At 40.9% G+C, this 22,899-nt stretch overlaps 1 protein-coding gene across 1 annotated transcript in view; it reads left to right on the forward strand.

Annotated features, from left to right (window-relative positions):
* The first annotated feature begins 11,043 nt into the window (after positions 1 to 11,043).
* The window catches only part of LOC306796128 (glypican-6-like), a 126,980-nt gene continuing 115,124 nt past the window's right edge, over positions 11,044 to 22,899 (forward strand). The window contains exons 1-2 of the mRNA XM_079294903.1: positions 11,044 to 11,209; positions 11,371 to 11,540. Of these exons, the coding sequence (XP_079151029.1) occupies positions 11,184 to 11,209; positions 11,371 to 11,540 (196 nt within the window). The 5' untranslated portion in view covers positions 11,044 to 11,183. The remainder of the gene's footprint in view (positions 11,210 to 11,370; positions 11,541 to 22,899) is intronic.

Consider the following 22,899-nt stretch of genomic DNA (forward strand, 5'->3'; position numbering starts at 1 on the left):
CAAACCCTGATGTGTTTTCTAAGGCAACCAGGCAAAGTGAGATGGAAAAGTAATATGAAGAGTAATATGAAGGTGGATTTGGTTCAGTCTTAAATCCCCAGGAGATTTGACGAGAGTGGAGCAGCATTCTGGAGGACTAATCAACTGAACCTGACACAGTCTTGTCGTGACACGTATTAACAGCACTCCCTTAGAAAGATATTACCGAAGGTTGCCTCATATCTTTCCAAACTGTACTCAGACTCTTCTTTTGCCCAACTTGTTGCTTTGAATAAAATAAGTCTCATAACCCTCAGGCGCGTTCAAACCTGCTTATGCAGAGCGTCCCAAAAGACACTTCCACACCTGAGTCATTCATTTCCATGGAGATATGGTTTACCAAGTTCTCACTTCATTCTGACATTAATCAGTGTCACCCCCAAGCGTGCCGTTAATGAGCGGAGCCTTGTGTACGTAAATCAGAGTCATCATATTCGTCACCTCAAGTGTTGAAGTGATGAGTATGATTTGCATCTGGAAGGAGGCTGTGCATCTTCTCCTGCAATCCAGGACAGAGTGGGTTGGGCACAGAACAAATGTAGCTCATCTTTTCTGACTTCACTCATGGTCTCAATAAAGCCCAACGTGTACAAACTGCAGCTTAAATACTTGGCTCCTTGGACCATCTTTCAACCTGCACATTCCCCTTTATTCATTATTAAAAGCCATAAATAAATATACAGACAGAAAATCATTTTGTGATGAATAACTGCAGGTAAGCTGTGTCGCAACTATGTACATTTACACCCCATAAGAATACAACCCAGCTGAAGTCTGGGAAACCTGCAATTTTAGTGTACATTCATTTGTCTGTGTGACAAGTTAACAAGAACAAATGGCTTTGTTCATGTCTACTTGTTATTGGTACACACACAGCTAAAAACAATGTCAATGCTGCAGCTAAATACTTGTATAAAATCATACCAGAAGGACAAAATACAAATAGATGTCATACTTATTTTGATGGCAAAAAATGTATACTTTTAAGTCTCAAAGGCCAAACGAGCATTAGCATTTATCAGCACTGATGGTCAATGACATATATAACAAATTGGACCAATATGAGTTTAGTATTGACTTAAACTTATATCAACCTGCATTTACATTTTTTTGCCTCTTGTACAGTAATTATCATTACACATTATGTAGCCTGATTAAAAGTTTCATTATTTAAATCCTACCTTCCAATCACAGAAGCAATTCCTAAAGTCACGGGTGTGTCCCATCCTTACTCAGTCCTATTGTCGAAAGAAATCCTAAATATCTGTAAATTTGATTCGGCAATCAGCCCTTGTCCTCTCATGCCCATATCTATCTTTAGAATGTACAAGTGACTGCTCTCACGTGTAAATGGTTAGCTAATTTGATATAATGGACAAATAAATACGTTTAATTTAAGCTATGAGGAATCGGAGGCACTAATCATGTCGATGGAGGAGAGAAAACCCCATTTTTCAATACAATACATAAATATATATATATTGTTAAATTAATTATCCTAAATAATTTAGGATTCCTAACTTGGGAAATCCTTAGATTAGGATTTTTCTGTAATAGCTAAGCAATTTTAAAATGAAAGGAAATGAGGCCCCAGATTCCTTGTTGATATAAAAAGATGTGATTATAACATTCTTACTGCTAACTGCTTACTGCTTATATTCATTCATAGTATGTTTACGTAATGATTTGTTTCAGAAAAACTGCTTTTACTAGTAAGGCAAGGCAAGGCAAGTTTATTTGTATAGCACATTTCAACAACAAGGTAATTCAAAGTGCTTCACATGAAACCATTAAAAGCATAAAGGCAAAAGTAAAGGAGATTTAAAACATACATTGAAACAATAATCGATGTCTCCCTGAGACATTACGCTGCACGCAATCAACCATACACTACCGCAATTCTGCAATTACTCGCACACAAACCACGTCTGGAAAAGATCTCTGCCGATCTGCGTTTTATAGTGTACGCCTTGCACGAACTCGGTCCCGGAGGAAATGGCGATATATTGTGCAGTCCTTTTAAAACCATTAAAAAGCATCAAAACATAAGGCAAAAGAAAAGGCGATTTAACAGCAATTAAGAACAGTGTAGGAAATAAAATACAGTAGTAAAATGCAGAAATGCAGGAAATTGATTAATATATTAATTGAATGTGGTTCAATTAAAGGCAGCAGCAAACAGAAAGGTCTTCAATCTTGATTTAAATGAGCTGAGGGTCTCAGCAGACCTGCAGCTTTCTGGGACTTTGTTCCAGATATGTGGAGCAGAAAAACTGAACGCTGCTTCTCCATGTTTAGTTCTGACTCTGGGAACAGAAAGTAGACCGGTCCCAGACGACCTGAGGGGTCGGGATGGTTGATAAGTAATCAGTATTGTAAGGTGCCTACATTATGAAACAATTACTGTCCTTCTATCACAAAGATAAACACTAGAGACTGTTCATTTTAACGCTGTAGAGCAGCGGTTCCCAAACTTTTTAGGCCACGCACCCCCTTCTACATCCCGACCGGGTTCACGCACCCCCAACCCCCACCCCCCCCCCCCCCCACACACTCACACCTTAAAAAAAAAAAAGCAACAGAGCCGCATAAAAATTGGACTAATGAGAGAACAGTTTGCTCGCGCGTGGCGTTTGTTTACAAGATAAAAAACACAAAAACTCTTCCTGCACCGTGCCTTCGAAAAGGTAACGGACGTAACGTTACGAAGGTAACGGACGATTGGCCAGATTGGCCACATCTGTAGACTCGTCTACTTGCGGAGAGTGAAACTCACTCTTCTTCACGCGACCGACCAATGTAGCCAGGATGTCTTCGGACAAAGCATCGATGCGCGCGACAGTGTTGTTGGACACCGGGATCACGTCCAACTTTTTCGCTTCTCTCTCTCCAATCATACATTCCACCATCTCTTTAACATTTTTCCCTCTCCTTCTTCCTATTACGCGGTCAGAATACGACCACAACACGCCGCCTGTCTCCGGCAGAAATGCGCTCATCCACGCACGGGAACAACACCGAGTTGTAATATATACCTCCATAACACCCCGCCACTCTCGGCTCATACCTCCCCAGCAACGAGGCACATCACCCGGTCACAATACCTCCAGAATGTCCCCCGGGTGAAATCCGGGACTTGGTTTTATGGTTCCGAGTGGCGGGCGCTCACCCGTTGGCGCTGGGACGCGAGGTCTCCAGCCGTCCCCGCCGTGAGGCACCCGATCGTCGGGTCTGTCAGCCCTCGGAACAGGCCGCGGGTCAATAACTTGTGGGTGGCGGGGTAGAGGCGAGGCAGATCACAGAAACATAAAGACTAGAGTACAGCAAAGATATGTTGATGAGAAACGTATTTGTACGTCAAACACAAACGTAATCAGGGAGAAAATACGTTCGTGGTAAAACGTAATTGAGAATGCATTTTAGTTTTGGGGGAACGTAATTTTTAGGAGACAGGACTGCACCGCCATTACACTTTTCCTCTCGCGCACCCCCTAGAGGCAGCTCGCGCATCAAAATCAACACATGAGTCAACCAAGAGGACAAACAGTTGACTGACGCCATCATCTTACACTGTGGATGGATGAATGGATGAATGGATACGGACATCTCACTAATGGTTCTACATGGATCCAACAGGCAAAGTGGCATTTCATTCATGGCCTTGGCCAACTGTTGTTATTTTTACACTTTAAAGATCATCTATGTCCAACTCTTACTTAATGTTTAGCTGCATGTAAAAACAAAACAGAATGCATTTAAATAAAAAGCACAACTCATTGTATTAAATATTAAACAAGTGACACTATTGTATTGTGTTTGCTTGAACGGTGCGTTTTACTTTTGAATCCCTGTGTGGTTTAAGCAGTGTGGGATGCAATGCCAAAGCTTGTATGTGACGTACACTGTAAACAGAGGAAGAATAAGGTCACTTTGTTCACATTAGCGCAGCAAGCAAGGGGATGAATAATTAATTGTGTACTTATAATTCATGGATTTTTAAGACAAATATGTGCTCCTTCTTTCAGATAGAAGGCCTTGGCTTTTTGATGCTTGTATTGAAAACCAAAATATGCAAGCAAATAGATTGAGAATACAGAAACATACTTTAAAAAAAGGGTTACAAATATGATTTTCCTCTAATTGTATTGTTGATGAGTGTTTACATTTTTGCATGTTTCAAACGAAAATAAAGATTTTGTGTTAAAACCATAAAAACCATCCATCAATTTAGAAACGTGTCCTGGTAGGAGTAGTGTCTTGGAGGAGTAGTGCTCGGCGCTCGCGCCTGTAGAGACTTCTCCTGACGAGAACGCGTAGATATGGGCCTGATCGTTCTGGCCCCAAGCTGAATCTATTTGAGGGCGCTGATTGGCTAAATTGTATGTCACTCATTTATATCTTGAATCAGCAATTGGCTAAACTGCTTCATAGACCCGTCTCTGGCCATGAATGAAATGCCACTTTGCCTGTTGGATCCATGTAGAACCATTAGTGAGATGTCCGTATCCATTCATCCATTCATCCATCCACAGTGTAAGATGATGGCGTCAGTCAACTGTTTGTCCTCTTGGTTGACTCATGTGTTGATTTTGATCGATTGGTCCATCTATCTTTAGGTCTACCTGTCTGTCTTGCTATGGATTCAAAGTTAAAATACAACGTTGGTATATTAATATCACATTAAAATTGGATTAACTCATTTTTTATTTATTTGTGAAGCAGCAAATCTGCCGAGTGAAAGCTCAGTTTTCCCTGTGGTGCACTGAGTATGAGTCATGATGAACCCTGTGCTGAATCCTCGTAGTGAGCTATCGATCCGCTACCGGCATCACCTCATGGGTATCATCTATAGGCCTCATTAGCAAGGGCTTATTAGCTGAGTAGGGCTGTTACAGTGCTGTGCAGATGAAACCAATGGTGAAGGGGGAAAACACACTTGATCTGCTTTTGATCACCTTTCATGCCTCACTGGCATCGCCTTCCTAAATAGAATGGAACAGATCCCCGAAACAGTGATAAGACATCTTGTCTGCCATTAAAAAAATCTGTCAGTCATTTGGCCCCATCAATCCAACAAAAAGCATATCAAACAGGTTTTATAGAATAAAAGCCCCTCTCATAGACCATCGATCACTTATTACAAAAAGTATCAGTTGAACAGTGAATGTGCAGAATGTTGGTTTTCTTTTTAAATTATTTGTGATTAATGAACTAGTTATTGTGACATGTTGTCTTTATTTATTTTTCTTAATTCTTTGTATTTAATTTAATGTTCGTCCTCTCCGCCTGTGTGCTCGTCTGCTCGTGCTCTCCGCCTGTGTGCACGACACGTCTGAGAACGCGCAGCTAGGGGGGTCTAATCGTTTTGGCCCAAAAGAGCTTGCTGATTCAAGATATCAATGAGTGACATACAATTTAGCCAATCAGCGCCCTCAAATAGATTCAGAGTGGGGCCAGAACGATTTGGCCCCCCTAGCTGCGCGTTCTCGTCAGGAGAAGTCTCTACAGGAGCCCGAGCCAGCGCGAGCACTACTCCTCCAAGACCCGTTTGAGAGGAGAACTTTGGCGGAGATTCTGCAGCCAAAGAGCTGATATCAGATCAGCCTGACCTCACAATCAGACAGCAGACTCGCGGGAAAGGGAAGCAGTACATGCGAAGCTTCACTACTAGCTGTACACCAGACAGGTTTGGCTAGCTGGATGACGTTATGCTAATCATTTATTTAGCTTTTTAAAACAACGGGGACGGATCCAGCACGGACAGTTACGGGAGTGAGGGATGAGGAGGTAAGGAAACATGACAACACCAGGGTAGGGAGTGAGGGATGAGGAGGTAAGGAAACATGAGAACACCAGGACACACATGGAGAACTCTGTCAAGCTACATATTAGACAAAGTGAACATCTTTTCTTCTACATAGTTGTCCTCAGTCTCATCTGCTTAACTTGGTCATGGAGGCATCAACATGTAATAGAGATGTTAAATTAACAGTGAAAACTCATCATAGCTTAATTTAACATCAGTATTCATAATTACACTTCATGCTTACTTCTCCTGATCTTTACCTCCTATAACAAGGTCCATAGGGACATCTCAATAAATAAACATGTTCTATTATATTATATAAGTGTTATTTACTGCTTTTTTTGTTGTTGGAATAAATGTTAAATATTTAACTGCCAAGTAATAATGTGTGTTTGCTACTTAATTTTGTTTGTTGCATTAAATCATACTGGGATGTTTGCTGAAATTGATAGGATGGCCCTACCTAGAACATTTTCCACCAGCTGCCACTGCAACAGATGTTTAATGTTCAGTCTCTGCTGCTCTTCACAATCCTCTATAGGCAAAAACTGATTTTCCATTATATTTTTCTTCAAATAGGGCCTTATATGAAGAATAATGTGAGGCAAAATGAATTTAATTTTCCATTTCATTAAGATCACACAAATGACTGAGTCTGTCCTCCTCTGCAGCACCGAGATAATGTCCACATCTGACACGGAAGAGTAATATCCTCTGTCTGATTGCGGCCTGCAGAGATCTTTTGTTCTTGCGGTATATCTCATATAAATGTCCAAACAGAGGGCATCTTTACTCATGATTTGACTCAAGTGTGTGCTTCCTTACCTATTCATATCTGATTATTTCATCTTTAATTCACAGTCAGGTAGCTATTTTATCACATTTTTCGTAATATTTCACTATATATATTCTTAAATATTTTACAAATAATGACAGTAACAGTACAATTATTAATAGTCCTTTCTTAGATTTTTTTTGTGTAAATCCAGATCAATCCAGATCGATTATAATTATCTAATATGAACAGCTCCCTTTAAACCTCGTGTAGATTTCCACAAAGTCAAACTTAACGGTCATTATATAATTACAGGGGGAACTCTGCATCTCTGATTGGGGCTGGTTTTTAAAACCATTTTAAACGTGTTATTAATTCAATAATCTTACAGCAATATTGAATACATACTTGAAATTACATTCTACTGCTATGCCATTACTGAAAAAACAAGAAGAAGAACCAAGAAGTGGCACTAACAGCACCATGTGAACTCTCAAGTACAGCACAAAAGTCCCCAAAAGATGCAGCAACAGCACGTTACACTTGTGAAACACAAGTGTTTTCTGACCTTACAGCTGTGGTCATCCGCAACTGGAATTTGTATATTTCAGAGTCAGGGAGTAGTCTAGCTAACATATTGTAGCTGCACCGTTTGGTAAAATAGATATGGTGGTGTCTCACCGTTTTTAAAAAGCTCAATTAAGATGACTCCTTTTTAGTAGAAATAATGTGTCCTTTAGGCGAGGGTGTTTCGAAAATGGGTTTGTAAAACTCAAGAAGCTCCTTCACCATGGTCCTTCTTGGAGCTCATATGGATAGTTTGTTAAGGAGTATGCATCTTAATGCATGTAGACGCAATCGGGCGCTCTCAAGCGGTGCTGCCAATTCTGCCGTGGCACTGTGGAAGTGAACATGTTACACCTAAATTGAACCCAGAGACTTTTGGGTTAATCACAATCAATTTTGTAGTCTTTTTTTCAATGGGATTTGAGGATTGTTTTTTCAATATGTACTGTAACAGGTTCTACAGGATTTTCCTAACTGGCTAAAGCTCTTTAAAAAAATGTAATAAGTTGGTGCTACCGCAGTAATGGCGGCTTATCTACATCCACCTACAACCAGAGTGGTAATAGTGATGCTTGTGGTGCATTCAGTGCATTGCCATGAAATCAGTCAATCATATTTCGCAATATATATATATATATAATAAATATGATTGACTCAAGAACTGTGGCGGTTCTTGACCTCGGAAATCATACACTGTTTAAAAAACAGTAAAAGCAGTGCCAGCAAAATTTCCAAATGGATACTGTGAAATTACAGAAAAAAACCCATTCCACAACATTATATCTATTAACGGTGTCCTGTTCCCTCTGCTGGGCCTGGGTCATTTCACCTTCATTCTGTATTCAACAGATTCATACATTGATCTACAATGGAAGAGAAGTGAAAGATTACCAGTAACAACAAACACCTGTTGTGAGGTCCTACTCCTCCTCTCCTCGTGTCCACACTGCAACACACAAAATCACAAATCACAAATTTGCCTCACAGGGCTTTACAATCTGTACACATACGACATCTTCTGTCCCAGGACCCTCACATGGGAACAGGAAAACTCCCCCCAAAACACCCTGTAACAGGGAGAAAAAAGGAAGAAACATTAGGGAGAGCAACAGAGGAGGGATCCCTCTATCAGGATGGACAGAAGTGCAATAGATGTCATGTGTACAGAATGAACAACATAACAGAGTTACAACACATTCAATGCATGTGACAGAACCACGGCAGGAGGCAAGACATTGTCCAGGTATAACCAGGATCCACACATGGAAAAGTATAATAGATTTGTGAGGCGAGAAAGCACAAAGACTACGGGGATAAAGGAAATTCAGAAATGTGCGTTAATGGTAGTGGTAAATGGACTCTACTTGTATTGCGCTTTTCTAGTCTTTCCGACCACTCAAAGCGCTTGCACACAACGTGCCATCATTCACCTATTCACACACTGATGGACATGGCTACAGGAGCAATTTTGGGGTTAAGTGTCTTGCTCAAAGACACATCAACATGCCACAGCTTTCCTTGGTATATGTGTAATTGTATCGATAATATAAATAGTAATGTGATTAATAATACAAATTATAGTAGCAGTAGGTGTCAGCAGGACCAGGGTCCAGATATAACCAGGATCCATGCGAGAAAGCACAAAGACTCCGGGGAAGAAGCAAAGTCAGTAATGTGCATTAATGGGGCATGAATTCAGACAGAAGGAGATAGAGAAGAGGAAAGAGGAGCTCAGTGTATCCTAGGAATTCCCCCGCAGTCTAGGCCGATAGCAGCATATCTAGTCTGGTCCAAAGAAAACCTGAGCCAGCCCAAACTAGCATTAGACCTATGCTGTGCTCATGCCCATTGAGTCAGTCTGGAGCTTTAACAACATCTGTGGTTCAGACCCATCTATCAATGTACCTGTGCTGGGTAATTCAAGGCTGTTCACTCCCTGTGGCCGACTTCCCTGCAACTGAACTGACTAGTAATGTCCGGTAAAGGTACAGTCACATTACACCTCTGTCCTGTGAATATTTACTTTGTCTCCCATTCACTTTACTTGAAGTCTGTACAGTACAACTGGCAAATTCACACGTTTCCTGTTTTGGTGCGATCTCCCGGCCGGCTACTGCAGACTGAGATCAGACTTTTCACAGACAGCCTTTATTCTAGTAATGTGGCATCATGTTATCATTTAAAATATCTGACCAGACCACAAACTGACACATCAATGTCACCAGAGGCTTCTTTGGGACTGTGTGTATGCCGGTTTCAGCGGATTGTAGGGCAATGGTACGTATACCAGTGAGTGTACCGTAAACCTAACAATGGTTTCTTTGTGAGCAGAGGGCTTACTCTGGATTTGTTGTGTGAAGATATTGACATTGAGCTGAGCTACAATTGTGATTTATTTTTGTAAATGTTTGAAGAACAAAGGACTCATTAACAGTGTGGGTGAAGGAACAATAGGGATCTGAACCTACATTACTTGAATGATACACTTGCTTCTGACAAGCCATGTACAAGGTACCTAAACTACCCACAACCACCTAGAAATTGTTTAAACTAACTCTGACTGAAGACGGAAGTATTTATAATGCCATATATTTCGTAGTCAGAGATAGGATGCTTAGGTGGTAAAGGGTTTTAAGACCTCAGGGCACGTCTTGTTGCACACTACCCCCCTCTTTCTCTCTCAGCATCTCTTGTGTCTTCTAAAGCAAAATTAAATCTGAAAATATTTAAAATGAGATACTAAGAATCACTCTTCTTCATCGGGGCAGCTCTGTCTTTCAATAGAAATATGTTTCACAACCCAGAAGTGCAAATTGCACTTTGGCAGTGGATATTCAAGCTGATTTTAACAAGCAAGCTGTAGCTCCCAATACCACAAAAACACACTGTGGGAGTGTTTGTACGAGGTATTATGAGATGCACTCTACTTTTATACTCAAGAGAGAATCAACGAGATACGAGACAACTTTTTCTCCTTCTTCAAACAAAAGTTTCTTTGTTGAAGAAAACATGTTTTTAATCATTTATGTTATTGTGTGACGAGCCGGTTCTGTGCTGCTAGGTAATGCATTATTTGTGGCTGGTAAAGTTAAATTACACTGTAAGACTTTGATGTCAATTTACAGGGAAATTCTAACAGCAACCTACTGTATTGTGCTGTAAAAGCAATGCATTCTGGGAGTCACAATGCTCGCTCACGGTCAAGTGTTTATTTTCACAGTAATCTACTAAAATTGTCGTCATAGAAATAAAACTAGCAAAAGCCTCTGCCCCATTGAAAGCATTGTGGTTTTTGTACATGAGAATATGTCAACGATGTGAGGTCATTTCATAAAAATGTATACACAGTCTAACTGTCAGGATCTCACCTAAAAATTATGAAATTGAGTTTAAAAAAAAATGGGAAAAGTTGCACATACTTGTCAGAGATGAAAGAGAGCCTAAGTGGATCACGTTATCTATGTCTGTTTGTTGGAGGTCAATTTGAATAGCATATATCATATTACTTCCATACGTTAGCCTCATCAAATCAGCTGGCGTTCTGTGAGTTTGTACTCACAAATAAAAGACAATAAAATAACCAGGGCGATGTGTAGATCTACTCCGCTTACACTATACCTCCAGGTCCCCGCGCCTCCACCAACACGTGTCTCCACAGTAATGAGTTCTGGTGCGCATTACCAAGGAGGCTGCACTGAGGCAGGGGACAGTACGCGCTCCTGGATGCGAACCAGCTGAAGTCGCAGCCACTCCACTCCATGTTTTGCCCTGCCCTTGTGCGCTCCGCTCGCCGTGCAGCGTGCGTCTCCGTTGCGCTTTCCTCCCACTGACACGAACACAGACAGGGCTGCTGCTGTGTCTGCGGGAGAAGTTGTATGCACAGAGAGCAGCACCAGGTAGCAACTGTCTTCAGACGGATCTGTCCAAGCCGGGAGCAGTCGGGCTCGCCGGGGTCCTTTTTCTGTTATCGCGGGGGAAGAGACGCAGCTTTTTGCAATGAGGTGGACGTACCAGTATCTAAAGTGAGGAGTGATTTTTATTTTTTTATTTTTTGTTTGAATGGACATCTGACACCCTGCTCACTGGAGGAATCCCTCAAACAGCTCATTTTCTTTTGACAATCAGTGTGTGTGTTTTTTTTTTATCTGACGGAGCTCATATTTCCCTGCAAAACATTATCAAGGATTTCACTGATGTATGCGATGTGGAGACTGCAAGTGGCCTTATGTACTCTGTCGGTGCTGTCCCTGTCATCTGCTGCTGAAAGCAAAGCGCGGAGCTGTAGCGAGGCAAGGCAAGCTTATAACGCTAAAGGATTCAGCCTCGTCAATGTGCCTCATCAGGAAATATCAGGTAGGCGAAATCGACTCATCAAGCACCGGTCGCCCCCGTTTGCCACGTGCCGTTTTCTTGTTTCCCCTTCGAATGGAACATTTATGATGATGATCGCCACACACATACACACACACAACCTGAACGATGTGATCTCCCTCAAACCTCTGAGCATTTAAGTCGCCCGGTACCGTGGTCCCCCCCCCCCCCCCCCCCCCCTTTTTTTTAATCAGAGGCTCCAAATGGAGTCAAAAGTACCAGTCTGTTTTGGCAACATGCCACGTTTCATGATAGACATTGCCAAAGGATTTGTCTGACTGTAATGTAGATGCAGCCGTATGTTTGTTGGGCTTATTGCGTGCATGTCATTGCAGTAGAGTGGAACAATATCTGTTTTTCCCATTTAAAGTTCAGTATGATCCTCTCTGTGTCCACAGTTGCTTGATGATGAATCACTGCATTTCATTTATTATCTTGCATTAAGTCGACACCAAACAATGTATTTAAAATCTACAGCTAAAATTATCCACCTGTCAAGTGTCCATCTATCCATTGCTGTAAAGTTAAAGTACATTGCAATTGGTAAAAGCACATACACTTCATCACCCCAATGAGTTAACTTCACCCACAGGCTATAGATTGATAGAAACCCAATTAAACAGCCCAAGACTTGCATGCGAGCCGTCAGTACGTCATTTACTTGCAGTCCCCAGATTAGAGATCATTCACCAATACAGCTTCTTAGATGGAGACAGTGAAAGATTGACATTGCGACAGTGGAACACGAGAAGATATGTTTTCAAAGTAGCTGCATACCTGTTGCTGGCATTCAACAGAAGATCATGGAGCTCTTGCTGTGTTGTACTTTGCCAAATAGTGAATGCAGTTTACCAGTAGGGGGCTCTATGCGCTCAGCACGAAATATTCCTTTTTGCTGAGGGTTCCTTTTTTTTCTTCTTTTCGATATTCCTCAAGGCTAGAGCTTAGGTTTTAATTCTTGTGCCTTGGTACAGCAGAGATATGGGGTTTTATTATCTCTTGTGTGGTGGTAATCACATTTATGGTCAAAGCAGGAAAGTAGATTAGTCAGTAAACATAGTCAGCTTCATGAGAGGGAAGACGGGAAGCAGAGAGGCCTGAAGTTAATCCCTCTTTTGCCTCGTACAGACAAAATAGAGATACCGTATCGGTAATTGGCAGTGTCAGGCAGTAATGATCATAGAGCCGCCTTATTTCACTTTAACAGGGTTTTGGCTGGATGTGAATTTGATACTTTTGTTACTGGTTGAACGTTTGTGTGTTAGTCTGTGTCTGTGTTCGAGGGATCCTCGCAGTACGAATACATCTTCTGTATTTAATCTAAGAATTAGAAGTCCATGTGGCAAATTTTCAAGACCGTGCCCTTATTGACAAGTCAGACCTTTTTCAGAATGTACCAAGTAATCACTTGATAGAATGCAGCATTGATATAATCTGCATCTAGAGCAGTGGTGAAATATGCAAACGCAAAAAGGAAAACTTTGTTCCCACATTTATTCTGCAACAAATATTCAGCATCAACTCAGAGGGAGACATTTTCAGCAGACGGCTCAAATATAAAGGCAACACACACTGTGGTTGAAATAATTAATGTCCAGAGGTTTTTTCCATGATATCATGCAAGTGTTCAAAACTTACATCAACTAAAACAATGCTGCTGCATTGTTATTTTTATTCAATTATTTATTCTGATATGACAAAGCACCGCAAGCTAGACAGACGTAGTGGCTACTGATGTTACCCCCATTTCCTTTTTGTCATGGTTTGTGATCGAAACGTGTCAGATAATGTTTCATGAATTATTTGCAAATACCTGGACATACTGTTATTAGATTATGTAGAGTTGTTTTTATTCTTCTATGTCACATAACACTCGTCCTCTACTTGGAACCTCAGCAAGTCAAAGTCAACGACAGAGGTCTGTGTCCACGTTATAGATCACTCTGTTTTTGGAGCTGTGATCAAATCCTAATTGCAATTCATCTACAGCCTGTGCACCGTGTGTCATTTGATTTTGTTGTCTCCAAATAACCTTTGCATAAATACAACAGGCGTACGATATAAGCCTCAGGAGATGGGATAGTAGAACGCACTCAATTATGCCTAATTAGCTATGCTAATACAAACGTGTGGAAAGCTGCATGTGCAGCGTTAGCGCTCATCCCGCCATCATTTGCCATGTCATGCTACTTTGCCTCTAGATGCTAAACACACAGGTTTAATGCTTATGGAAAAGACCTACCTCAGGTTGTAAGCCGACATTTGCATAAGCGAATTCTTTTGACAGCCACTGACAAGCTGAGCTACATTATTTAATTAAGCGGTGACACACAGATGTTAGTTTCTGCATATTTAAATACAATAGGCTAATAATTGAATACATTTGAGTTCATAATAAATCTAAAACAACTTGAATAAATTGGACAATTATTCTAAATATAAAAACTATACCTTTGTGTGTGGGACTTTGATGGTTTCTCTCTTTGCATGTTGGTCAGAATAAGCCCATTTACACAGCTGCTATCTAATTCTAAAGGCCATCCATTTTTGACATTTTACAGCAGTGTTTGAATTGTTCCCATGGGCTCCAGTCAGAGTCATACAACTTATCCAGAACATAAAGAACTTGAACAATCAGAGCAGAAACCCCAAATTGATGTTTCAAGGATCGCACCAGGATGCTAGCTTTTTGCTCTCTTTTTATCTAAACCTGTAAAGTGGTTAACTGATTAATCACCGCCGATAGGACGTTTTACAAACGATTGCTATCAGGGGAACTGGGCTCCGATAGTGGCTGATGGCTGTTCAGTCACCATTCTGCATGGAGGCTCCATACACATGAATATCGCTTTGGCTGAAAATATCTGTGTGCATGTGATTAGCTCCTGATGATAATCGAAACATTTGTTAAATACCCCATGGAATGGCACTCGTACCTCGAGACCTGGAGAGGGGAGGGAGCGCTGGAGCTCAGAGCGCTCCAGCCATAAATCCATGACCGACTTTAAATCAGGTTTTAGATATTTATTATTTTAATTGTCCATGAAAAATAATGTCAATGCATAATTCTGTCGATGGTGGGCTAAAACTGAAATGACTGTTTGACACCGATGCAGACATACGTTAGAGGTTCAGTTCATTGATTAAAGAGTGCTACTTTCTCTTTTTGCCTAAGGACTCTTGAGAGCCTCAGATGGCTTACAGTGCGGGAGTGATGGGAGGTAGAGGTCAGTTAGAAAAATCGTACTGGTTTTAAAACCGTTGATGTGTCTCGGAAGAGTGCCAGCACGCTGCTGAAAAATGCCGATAACTGCCTGGTGGACAGCTTCATTCAGCCAGGTCAAGCTTATGATTCCTCCTCTCTCGTGTCCATGTTGTCAGCGTACATTCGCCTGCCTGGTGTTTTACACAGCAGTCAGCCAACAATACAGCTTGCCTGTGAAGATCACCCCTGTGTGCGTGTGTCAGCCGTTAGTTATAGTGTCATGCACACAATGCTGCTTGATTGGCATCCCTTTGTTCATAAACACAACGGCTCCCGAAATGCCTCAGTCAGACCTTGCCAGGGAGGTCTTGCTCCGAGGCTTTGCTGTTAATATCAACATCTACTTACACAGAGCGGCTTCTCATGGATTCTCATGGGTGGACTCGGATCTTTGCTTCGTCTTTGAAACAAAATCACTTGATGTGCTGCAGTTCCTATTAATGCAGTGCCTGACTCTTATATTTCTTTTCTCAAGAATAACAATTACCTTTGGGGTTCATGGGTAGCAACTTTCAAGAATATTATTTGATCCCTCGTTAACAGAATAGTTATCACCTGCTACACAATCCGGCATCATTTGTCCTCATTGTCGGCATCATTCCTGAAGCTGCAACATCTCTCTGCTTATGACTGTGATCTGTGCTTTGCAGGTTGTCAGACGCATGCAGTTTGCTGTTTGTACTTAAATGAAGGACCCTCGTGAACCTTCTGTAACAGTTAATATTGTCAACATTTGAGCTTTCTCGACAGAGATCACTTTAGCTCTTAAAATAAACCATCTTACAATACTGATTAACATCAGAATTTAAGATTCTCAAGAGGCTGACTTAGATACACATTTGCAGAACTTCAAAACAACAAAATCTTGTATTCATATGTATTTTTAAAGCAGGTTTAAGCCCTTGTTGTTCAATATTAGATAAATGTTTGAGGGTCTTAGATTTAATTGGTTGAAATTGCAAATGATTCAAGAAGATGACACAATTTATTCATAATCAAAGCTGTAAGTACAGTTTATGTATGCCAAGTTCCCTTAAGATTCCATTGCAAGAATCAGGTTTGAAGCCTTTTAGCAATAAACTGTACAGAAATTACAAACGATCTGTCTCACCATTTCGCTGAGGATTTTTAAAATGACAGAATTTGTTGCAGTGAACTATTCTTAATTACTCTACATACCGGGCAGGTATGTGAAATAAATTTGGGGGTGATTGTAGATGTGTTCACTTCCAGATGCCTAATCACAAAATAATGGCGTGACATGAGACCTTTAGTGAAAGTGTGGGAATACCACTCTAAAAGCCCTTGCCTAGCAAATATCCATGTAAATATTCTGTAGGGCATATTTTCCAAAGCCCATTAAGATGCCCTTGGCTCTGCCAAATTGGAAATAAGTCTCTTGCCAGCCTGTATACATCTTCAGAGAAAACAGTTAATGAGATGTGAGGGAGATTAGGCTGTGTGTGTGTGTATATTTCTGTGTGTGTGTGTGTGCGTAGCAGTTTAGCCTCACTTTCCCGGTCTCTCTTTTGCTTTTCACGTCTATTGTGGTAGAAAACGACAAACTTGATTTGTTTTTCATTGAGCGAGACAGATTGTATGCATTGAACATCCAAATGAGTTTCAATGTATGTCATCCAGCTGTGCTTTTGTACCTTTTGTCGGTTCTGGCGATTGAGAATATTTGACAGTTGTCGTCACCTGAAGAATGTGTCAGCCGTCTGCAGTCATTCATGTATGAAATGCATATGGCCTGCAAGCTTCCTGGCAGTCTTCCTCAGCACCATTTATGGTGTTTTCTGAGTAGTGTGAAAAGCCTCTGGCTAGTGTAGGAGAATGCTATAGCTTTCCCCCCCCCCAGTTTTCAATCAACCGCTGGCCTAAATCAGTAATGGAGGGTGGGATTAAGGATCTCAACACTCTCAAGCCTTCAGACGAACTAGAAAATATGGATGTGATTGTATGTTTATAGGGATTCGAAGTGAGAGCACAGAAACTAAGTATGAAGAACAAATCTACTCGGTAGAAGAGAGCATATAGGCATGGAGAGCATCCTTGACCAGCCATGTATTGAACTCATGACTTGAGAGGTAACTCTGTGTGGGATACAAGGAGGGAGTCAGGTAGGATGTAATCCATGTGAATTTGAGGGATTAGTGATCTGACTCGCTGTTTGTGTTGCTCTGAAGAATCGCTACGTGCTGCCTTTCATACTTGTTTCTACAAAAAGAGAGGAAGCGTTCAACTTTGCTTCTTTTGTTAATACATTCGTGAAAGAAAAACTGCCTCGGGAGGTAACAGAAGGGAAAGTCACATGTGGTATACCTCCACTGGGAAAAGTGATTCCCCTAGGATCCCTCTGTCAGTGGGTGAGTGTGGTGCAGGAATGATTACATCGTGGCTTTCCTATTAATGTCTGAGTAGGGGAGACACTTATGATTGACCTGGAGCCATATAAAACATACTGTTTACTGCACAGACAGCGCTAATCACTCTCTAAGAGGGTGTTTGTGGTTTTCCTACCATCATTCATTACAGCGTGTGTGTGTGTTGGAGAACCAATGAGTTCTGTTGTGTTTCTTGCTATGGTCTTTCTTTTTACCCACAGACGTTTTGCCTCTGGAGGGTAGTCTGAATATAGAAGTCCCAAGCTTGACACCAATGATAAGGCTCAGAGAGATGAGCGCCACACAGTGCTTTTGGGAAAACCCACACGGGTATGTCATATCAAGGTGTCAAGGATGCAAATACATTTCACACCGGGGACTTTTGGTTTTTGTTTTTCAGACACAGACAAGTACACATGGCTGAGGAAATTTGCTAAATAAGCTGCCCCCCAGGGACTTGGAAGTAAACAAGCATTAAGGACGGATAAACATAACGTGCCAAAATTGTCATGGAAACATCAGACGCTGTCAACAGATTCAGACAACAGTGGTGGAATTGGCGTTACAACTTGACAATGACACTGTTGTTGTTGAGAAAAAAACATAGACAGTTTCTAGACCTGAAAGGCCTTCGTTGTGGAGGGCTTTTGATGTAGCAAAATCAAAAAGAGCAGTTGCTCCAAACATGCAGATGTTTTTTTAGGACAAATAATGCCACAGCAGTGCTTCAATGGCTAACTTTAAGACCTGTGAACATCATTCAGGACTCTAAATATAGTTATACTTTTGTCACTGAGTTGTTGAAGCAAAACATTGAATGTTGGATACCTTCATGTAAGGCCGTGTGGGGGTGTAGTAAAGAATAAGGCTGGTAATATTCTGTCAATACTTATACTGAATTCCCCAGCATGCATGTGGCTTTGAGCTACAAGCCCATTCAATCCTACTGAAAACATAAATCCTAAAAAACAGCTCATGAATATGTACTTTCATTTTGAAAATATTTAGTTATTTCCCTAAAAAAGCTGCACACTGTCTACTCACACTCTACTCAAATAGAAGTACCGGTAAATATTGTATCTATTGGGGACGATTTTTCGTCGCGGATTTGTTGCCTGGTGGAGTCTGGCTGGTCTTCACATTTTTAGGACAACTAAACTATTCAATATCTGTGTTAAATGTCATACAGTGCAAAAATGTGGCTCATTTTGAAGGTTTGTGGACAAAAATGGATCTCTATGCACCGATGAATAAGTTATGCCAGACATGGGCTTCACAGTCTATACCTGTAAATGGCATCAATTCATTGTTAGTTGGGATCTTTTCATGGGAATGTTTTTGTTAAAAAAGATTCACTGGTATGTCACCAGACTTATCCTTTAACACTAAATAAACTTTCTTGAATAAGTAGATATACCCTCAATTGATTGCGGCCCCAGTCTGCAGTTTCTCTGCAGCAACAGTTCTTTTTCTTTCTTCCAGAAAAAAACAATTAATTTTGTTCCCTAGAGCAAAGAAAATTCTCTGACATTGCCTTGTACTCCCTGACCCGAAGTATAAGGCAGTGGCACATTCTCTCCAATCTGGGCAGCACCCTACCGAAATCAACTTACGGCTGGGGGGAGAGTTCTGTTTCCTTCTTCTAGATATCTGGTTACTACGTGCCATCTCTGGTGGTCACCCAGGATTAATAGAACCCGAGTTACACATTGAGTTTGAATGTATTTGCTGAAGCTGGTGTTGATTATTTATTACCGGTATGTGTATATTGGACAGTTATGTACACAGTATGGCCTAACCAAGCTATAATATAACTGGAATACAGTGTGCGTGTAACATACTCGCTGAGATTAAGACATGCTTGGCTCTGATGCTGTGTGGGTGCTGCTTTTGTGCTGTCCTTTGTGCTATCCTTTGTGCTATCCTTTGCCCTGCAATAGTGGAGGCTCAGTCAGGGTTTAGTTCAGGAGATTCAGTGATAAAGTAAACAAGGACTTTGCACTCCCAGTGAGCTGCATGCGTGAAGCCGTGTGTTACTCCCGCTTCTCTCATTTCTAATAAATGAGCATATGCTTTATGAGTCATATGCACTTGATCAACATTTGCAAATGGGACAACAGGGAAAACATTTCAACTTAATATTCTGTTGCAGCACGGTACAGTGTTTACCTAAATGGTGCAATCAGTAAACTGGAATTCGAGTTCAATGACTTCATGACAGCAGCGTTGCAGTGGGCGTAACAAGAGAGTTCCAACTGCATGACTGCATCTCTCAAGTGAATAGATGATTCTGCCTCCGCGAGTAACAAGACAATAGCAACCACAGTGCCGAGCTTGCAACACTCCTAAAAGTCTTCGGATTTGTTATAAATTGTGTTTTCAAAGAGCGGTAGTTGTTAGCCAGGACAAGACATGCAAGGAAAGCATGTTGTCTTCATTATAAATTTGTAAATTCATACCGATTACAAGAGTTCATGACCCAGTTAAGTGTGATCTCGTTTGCGGCTTTGAGGTGGAGAGACTAATTGGGGATCGTTATTATTTTTATCTTAATGCAAAAATGTAGACGGCTGATCTTAACCCCGGGACACATGTCTGGGCTCTAATTATAACGTTAAATAACAGACTTTGCAGTGAAATGCCCTGGGGGGTATAATGACACCTGCATGTGCCCTTTGTTCCTTTAACCTGTGTTGCCTCATTACCTTATTACTCCAGTTCAGGCACAATGTTGCTTTTATACTCAGTGATCTGTGGGAGAAAAAAAGTATACTGATGTTAGTGTTTTTTATGATGATTGATCCCTGCAAAACAATTTCAAAAATGTACATCAAATAATTAACAACACTTTGAGGAAGAAGAAGGTGAAAGAGGTTTTGCAATTGAGATAATAAAAATAGTTATTTTTCTTTTGCACCGTTTTTACAACAGTGCCTTTCAATAGCTTGCATAACTGGATGCATTTTGCATGTATAACGGCACCACGTATTGTATATCTTTTTTTGATCAAATTGGCTTGTAATGAAGTTTTTTGGAAGTAGGACGAGCAAAGTTCTTCACAACGGCATTAGAATTCATCTGGAATGAAAGAAGAACAGCAGGGGTGAACCAACGGTTCATTTAAATCACCCATCCTTGCAGCTGATGAGCGTGTAAAGCAGTCTTGCAGTGAAAGATATCTAGGCTCACACCACTGACTTGAAAGGGGCCACATAGTGCTTCTCCAGGGGGCCTCGCTGTCCTGACAAATGTGACAAGCTCATGTAACCTCAGTGGCAATACAGTTTTAAGAACTGAGAACATTGGTGAGGCTTGAGAATATCTCCTGCCTCCATAGTTCCAATTCCATTAATCGAAAGCCTGTGGGGAAGGAGGTCCAAGCATTTTGGAAAGGGTTGATTGAAATGGATGGGTTAATGAGCCTGTGTCCGGTGTTTACATATTTTTGGGCCCTCGAATCTTTTCATGTGTCAAATGAAACATCTGCCATTGTGATGCTTCTTGGCGAGTCCTCGTTCTTTTGCTCCTGGAGGGTGCTAGAATCTGAAAAGAAGCCAGCCTCGTCTGCTGCTCCCAGAACCCCGCTGATTCTTGTCCCCTGTGTAAGCTGCCGGTAAATGAGTGGGCTGGTCATCTCGTACCCTGGGGCTCTTCAGACCACCAGCTGTTGTGTTTAGGACTGAGTCACGCACCAGTTAGCATGATGAATCACAGTGACCTCACCATATGTCTCCTCTTCTTCAGTCTATAGCCTCAAATATTCAGTGTGATGAACTGAAATACACTAATATCAAACATCTTGAAGACAAGAGAGTGCTATATTTTTGAACTTTTTTGAGGGACATGATTAATGATTAATGATTAATTAATAATTATATTGATCAAGAACACGTGTGCACAGTTGGCATGAAAGCAATTGTGAATCCCGGGGCATTGGTTCTACTTAGTAGTAAACAAAACTCTGACAACACATCAGTGTGTTGGTTCAGAAATGCTTTGATTTCAGCAGCTTAAAAGCAAGCTAAACCCTGTAATTGAGTAAATGCAATATACTGGATAATGTGCATCAATTTATATGGCGGGCAGCGGGGCAGGTAATCTGGTAATGTTTAATTAAAAGCTAGACTGTGACTAAAATGAGAATAGCTGGTCCACCATAAAAGGTCAGCCCACCTTAAGTTAGCCTGAGTTGGACCGATTGCTTCCTTTCACTTCCACTTTAACCTGCAGGTTGCAAGCAGGACATGGGGGCTTGTCTTGGGTGTTCAGGTGTTGTAGCATTTAATCACGGACTCGAGGCTAAACTGTACACACGCAGCACTGCCACGTTCACAGCTATAACGTTACTGCTGACTTTAATATGTTACTCACAATCTTAAGTCTGTCGATAGATATCACATTCCTGTATCTTGGTATATGTAGGCTCCAGTCCTTTCACTGATGTTTAGTATGTTTAGTTAGTAATAAAATACTTTAGGAAGAACATAATTGTCAGGACAAAAAAACACGAATTGAACTCCTTTATCAAATATATGCTTTAGTCAAGCTGGTTGTGTATTCTCAAAACATACATTTTCTTCCCTGAATTTGACATGGTTGATATGACTTATGATGCACATGTTACCTTATCATTATGAACTTGTTTGACATAAGAGTATAAGAGAGTAAAAATAAGCTTTTAGCAGCCACAGATTGCTATCATTCAGAAACACCTTATGAGGCAGTGTGTAATGCCTCCTCCCATGGGTGTGATTTGAAAATTCATATGCTATTATGTTCTTATTTTCACTTACAGGGTTCACCCTGAACACTGGTGTAAATTCTGTTTGGAAAATTTGTCACAGGCACTATCCATGACGAAGGTCTGCTTTGATAGAATTCATGCATGACTGGAGCTCCACTATGATGGCTTACCTTTGACATTTAACACAAGAGCCAACCTGGAAGTACGCATATCGGTTTCAGATAATAGCCGCATAAGAAATGTAGGGGAAATTAGTCAGAATGCAGGAGGCAGATTGGACATTTGGAAAAAGTGCAACGTGAATGCTCCAACCTGTGAACCAGACGAAGTGAGAGCAGCAGATCAGATTTCAAAGAGTAATTGAAGTGGCCTGACTACAATTAATGGATACTTGGAACTTGATATTCACTGCTTGGGATGTGGTTTAGTCTTGAACTGTTGTGCATTGAAGATGCATTTTGTATTCAGGGTATATTTGATCTGTGTTTAAAAAGCCGTGTTCACAATCAGAAAATGTTATTTTGGTGAACAACATTGTTGGTGTCATCTTTGGGTTTGACTCAAAACTTGAAGGTAACTTCTGCATTCATGTCATATTGGAGTTAACGTGATTATCATTTTCTGAATGTAAACAGCGTTCATGTCAACATCCACGTCCTAATTATAACCTTTTCTGAAATCTCTGATTTAACGGAAATGCCCGATAACCAAACAAACATTGATGCCTCACAATAGCCAAAGTTTGTTGTTCTAGGCAATTAAATAGATATAGTGTTATGTTGTCATTGCAGAGCATTTGTAACCGTCACATTTTTGCATGACCGATGACATGAATAGGCCTACTTGATGTTTTCCATCTCTGCTGTCCCACATGACATGACCACAGCAGAAGACTTGCCTTACTTATGACTCACATACGTACAGTAAATCTGCTGAATTCCCTGC

Source organism: Melanostigma gelatinosum, assembly GCF_949748355.1.
Source record: "Melanostigma gelatinosum genome assembly, chromosome: 2".
In the NCBI taxonomy this organism is placed as follows: Eukaryota; Metazoa; Chordata; class Actinopteri; order Perciformes; family Zoarcidae; genus Melanostigma; species Melanostigma gelatinosum.